Source organism: Babylonia areolata, chromosome 7 (assembly GCF_041734735.1).
Source record: "Babylonia areolata isolate BAREFJ2019XMU chromosome 7, ASM4173473v1, whole genome shotgun sequence".
In the NCBI taxonomy this organism is placed as follows: Eukaryota; Metazoa; Mollusca; class Gastropoda; order Neogastropoda; family Buccinidae; genus Babylonia; species Babylonia areolata.
The window spans coordinates 52,674,904-52,679,221 of record NC_134882.1 but is presented as its reverse complement, the minus strand read 5'-3'; the positions used below and the strand labels follow the sequence as shown (position 1 = coordinate 52,679,221).

Sequence of the window (4,318 nt, the reverse complement as noted above, 5' to 3'; positions counted from 1 at the left end):
AGTGCGTGGTTTGACCATCGGGGATGTGGAGGAAGGTGTTTTCTCTGATTCATCACCATTCCACAATCTTTTTTTTCTTTTTTTTAATCATCAACTCACTTCAGTCCACATCATTGTATAATGTATCGCTTCTTTATAACAAACAAACAAACAAACACAAAAATAATAAAATTATGACCCCTCTTCGTCCTTAAAAAAAATCCAAACAGAAAATTCTGGCCAATTGGTTTTCGTGACAAGTAACGCGATCATGCAGCAGAAGTTGTCATCTGCCACTCAGCTGTTGAGGGACGGGGGGGGGGGGGGGGGGGGGGGGGGGGGGGTGGGGGGGGGCCTGAATTAGATCTGACCAACTTCAAAAGACGTTAAAAAAAAAACACTCCAAAAAACCTGTCTTTGTCAGTGTCAAATCTCGATTGCGGTCACAGTGTTGAGACGATTTGATTTGAACAGGTCTGTACTCACGAAGATAAAGTCAGTACAATATTACTATGGAGCGTGGCTGAAACAGGTCTGTATCCAACAACCCCACAACGCCAGCCCAGTTACGTGCATTATCCCGATCAGCAACAGGCGCTGTTTTTGTCTGGGGGTTACATTAACGAGGGGGTTACATTAACGAAGCTGACCCCCTCCCACACACAGCTGAACGACCTTGGGTTATGCGGGATGCCCGAAACTCACGCTGTGCAATCCATCATTGGGTATTTTCACGTTGATTCTAGCAGCATATATAACTCTTTTTTTTTTCATGTATCCTTGTGAGGTTTTACCAGCACCTCCGGGAATCCACTGGATTGGCGTTTTCGCCTTGGTGGTTGAAACAGCAACGTCTGTGAATCTGTTGGCTCCAGATGAAACAGGACCAGATTTGTACCATCTCTGACCCATCTTGGAAACAAGAAACAGTATATTAACCAGCGGAAATTTATGTCGCATCGGACAAATACACCTCTGCACAGAAACAACAACAACAGCAACAACACAAAATCGAAGAACCCCAAACACCGCTATTTGATTTTATATTTAAATCGTAATTTCCACATGTAACACCCGATCTTTTTTTTCACAATAGCAGTTGATTATATAAAGCTATACTTATATGCTGTTCAACCGAAAGGCAAAATTTGTGTTGAAAACAACAACAAAAAAGTGTCGGTGGAGTTTTTCACTCCAACACACATGCATACAATGGAAAAAAAAAAGGAAAGAAATAAACTAGTGAACCCGAGTCCTAGGCAATCGACAAGAATTGGAAACGTGCACCTGCATTAAAAGGGGGGGAGGTAATCCCTTCGCGGTCTACAGGTGGAGATCCGCACACAATTATCTGTGGGGTTAAAGGGCGGGGATAATCCATAACAGATCTACAGTGTAGATCGTACACATACTCATCTGTGGGATTAAAGGGAGGGGATAATCCCTTAGAGATCCACGGTGTAGATCGCACATAATTGATCTGTGGTGGTAAAGGAAGTGGGTTATCCTTTAGAAACCTACGGTGTAGATCGCACACATATCATCTGTGGGATTAAAAGGAGGGGATAACCCCTGAGGGGTCTACAGATGTAGATTCGCACACAATCTGTGGGATTAAAGGGAGAAGGTAATCCCTTACGGATCTGCAGGTGCAGATTAGCACACAGATATTCTGTAGGATTAAAGGTAGGGGATAATCCCCCAGGGGCCTACAGGTGTAGATTGCACACAGACAATCCTTTGGAATAAAAGGAGGGGGTAATCCCTTAGAGCTCTACATGGGTAGACCCGCACACGGTTTCATTCATGTACGGAATACCAAATAATTTCACAGAGCGCGCAAGAACGACACGACTCTGTAAATGATCATTTCCCTCAAGTTATTGACCACGTCACCAGGCAAGTTATTGACCACGTCACCAGGCAAGTTATTGACCACGTCATCAGGCAATAGTAAACGGAAGAGGTATATGCTATAGTTAATGGTTTCGAAATGCTCCAACCATCTTTAGGGATCCAGTGACTGCGGCGAGCACCCCAACATCCTCTTCAAACCCCCAAAACTCATTTTCAGGATTATTTGTTTGTGATTTCCGAAATCAGCAAGTATATGTTGTTGTTTATACCGTGGGCTATCTCATGCAGCAGATTCATGACACTTAAAACAAACAGAAAACAAAAACCAAAACAGTGCAGAAAAGCTTAATGATACTATTACGAAAGTTCTGATTTCTGATCACAGTTTTTATATTGATAAATACCTATTCACACTCCTGTAATGACGGAACAAGAGGAAGAATGGGGTTGTCGAAATTGTTGTAACGTCTGAAGAGGGGATAAAGCAATGGTGTTTATATATATATATATATATATATATATGTATACATGCATACTTGCAATGTATATCAATGGAACATTAACCAGAACCGTTACTCAAAACAGTCTTTGGGAACTGATAGGGGAAAAAGCAGCAATCGAAAGTTGCAAAGCACAATGATTAAAAACAACAACAAACACACACACACACACACACACACACACACACACACACACACACACACACACACACACATACACACGCGCGCACACACGCACACACACACACAAAATCGAAAAAGTGTGTAAAATGTGAGCATGTTGAACATTAGCATTGACTGTTCCAGTGTACTATTTGGTAGTGACTGAGAGCAAAGTTTATAAAAATCATACTCATATATAGCGTATAAATATGTTCACGAGTGAATGGGTAAACACTTTCAAACCACTTATTTTTTCATATATTCGATGCACTGACATAAAAAAAAAAAAACATAAGAGAAAAAAATAAAGAGTAAACACACAAATAAAAATGAGAATGAGAAAGATAGATTGACCAATAGATAGAAGAGAGAGAGAGAGAGAGAGAGAGAGAGAGAGAGAGAGAGTGACTGACAGACAGAAAGACAGACAGACAGACAGACAGAGAAAAAGAGAAAGAGGGAAGGAGGGGGAGGAGAGAGAGGCCAAAAAAATATCGCGTTTCTCAAAATTTACTGGAATGTGGTATAAAATACCTTGATAGGGAAAATAACCTGGAATATAAAAAAAACAAAAACAAAAAAAAACAACAACTGAACGATAAAAAAAACCCAAAACAACCAGGTAAGAACTTATTGATATTCTGGTTTCAACAGATGAAAATACGATAATAAGTATGAACAAAAAACAAACAAACAAAAACCAAACAAAAAACAAACAACAAAAACAAATCCCCACCAACAACTAATGTACTGTATTCAAACGCGTCGCCCAAAAATATCAGTATAGAAATCAGTAAGTTCTCCAAAGAAAAAAAAAGAAGTAAAAAAGTATTAAAAAAATTAATAATAATAACAAGTAATCTTCTATTTTACGACTGCTGGAAAGTAGACGGTAAAGGAAGCATATGGCGTACGGGTTGCGAGACGTGATAAAATTATCAACGGCTCCTTAGTAATAACAACGAACACAATGCTGATAACTTCCTAATCAATGCGTGACACTTTTACCTGTATGCAAATGCCACTTGTCGGAGACTGGTAGAAAACAAGTCGTTTAACAAGCAATAGTCGCGACAAGCGATTCAAATTACCCATCCCATAAGAATAAAATCTGAAAAAAAACCCAACAAACATTATACGCCAGTGTCAATATGTCAGTTTCGTAAAATAACCATGCATAGACAACATAAAGTTATATATATATCAACATAAGCTATTGATACAAAATATATTTTCCTAGTCATTGACTCGAAAACAAACATACAAATGGAAGTGGAAGAACTATGTCACAAAGGTTTCTGAAAAAAAAAAAATCTTGCACTATAAGGATATTGTATGGTCAATCAGAAAGGGATCCAAAAAGAGAGTTATAGTTTTTGTTTTTGACATTCGGACAAACAGCAACTAGTGAGCAATTTGACAATGACTGCTTTGAGGAGAAAAAAAAAATCCTGGCAACTAGTGAGCAACGCTAACACTGCTCCAAGGAGACATATAACCTGCTTACTTTCTGGCGTCTCGTGAGAAGTTAGCCTAGGACAAGACAACATACTGTTGGGTTCTTCTTATTTCTTTCGTTCTTCTTTCTTTTCTTTTCTTTTTTTTTTAACCTAATCGTTAAGACAAACTTTTGCAAAACAATGCTCATGAATTTATTTGTTTGACCCAAGATAAACCCGCTGCGCTTATTTAAAACCGTAAGGTTCCAGAATAACTGTTCAGCTGCTTTCAAGCCTACAAGTCCCAGGCTGGGTACAATGTTTGTTCAATGACTGTCGATGGTGCCCAAGTCTACCTCATGACTTGCAGCGTTCCAGAAA

General features: G+C 39.3%; 1 protein-coding gene across 1 annotated transcript in view; it reads right to left on the bottom strand.

The window, feature by feature from the left end:
• The window catches only part of LOC143283882 (uncharacterized), a 29,755-nt gene extending 28,864 nt beyond the window's left edge, over positions 1-891 (bottom strand). Inside the window, exon 1 of the mRNA XM_076590273.1 lies at positions 774-891. Coding sequence (XP_076446388.1) covers positions 774-891 — 118 coding nt within the window. The remainder of the gene's footprint in view (positions 1-773) is intronic.
• Positions 892-4,318: the final 3,427 nt, after the last annotated feature.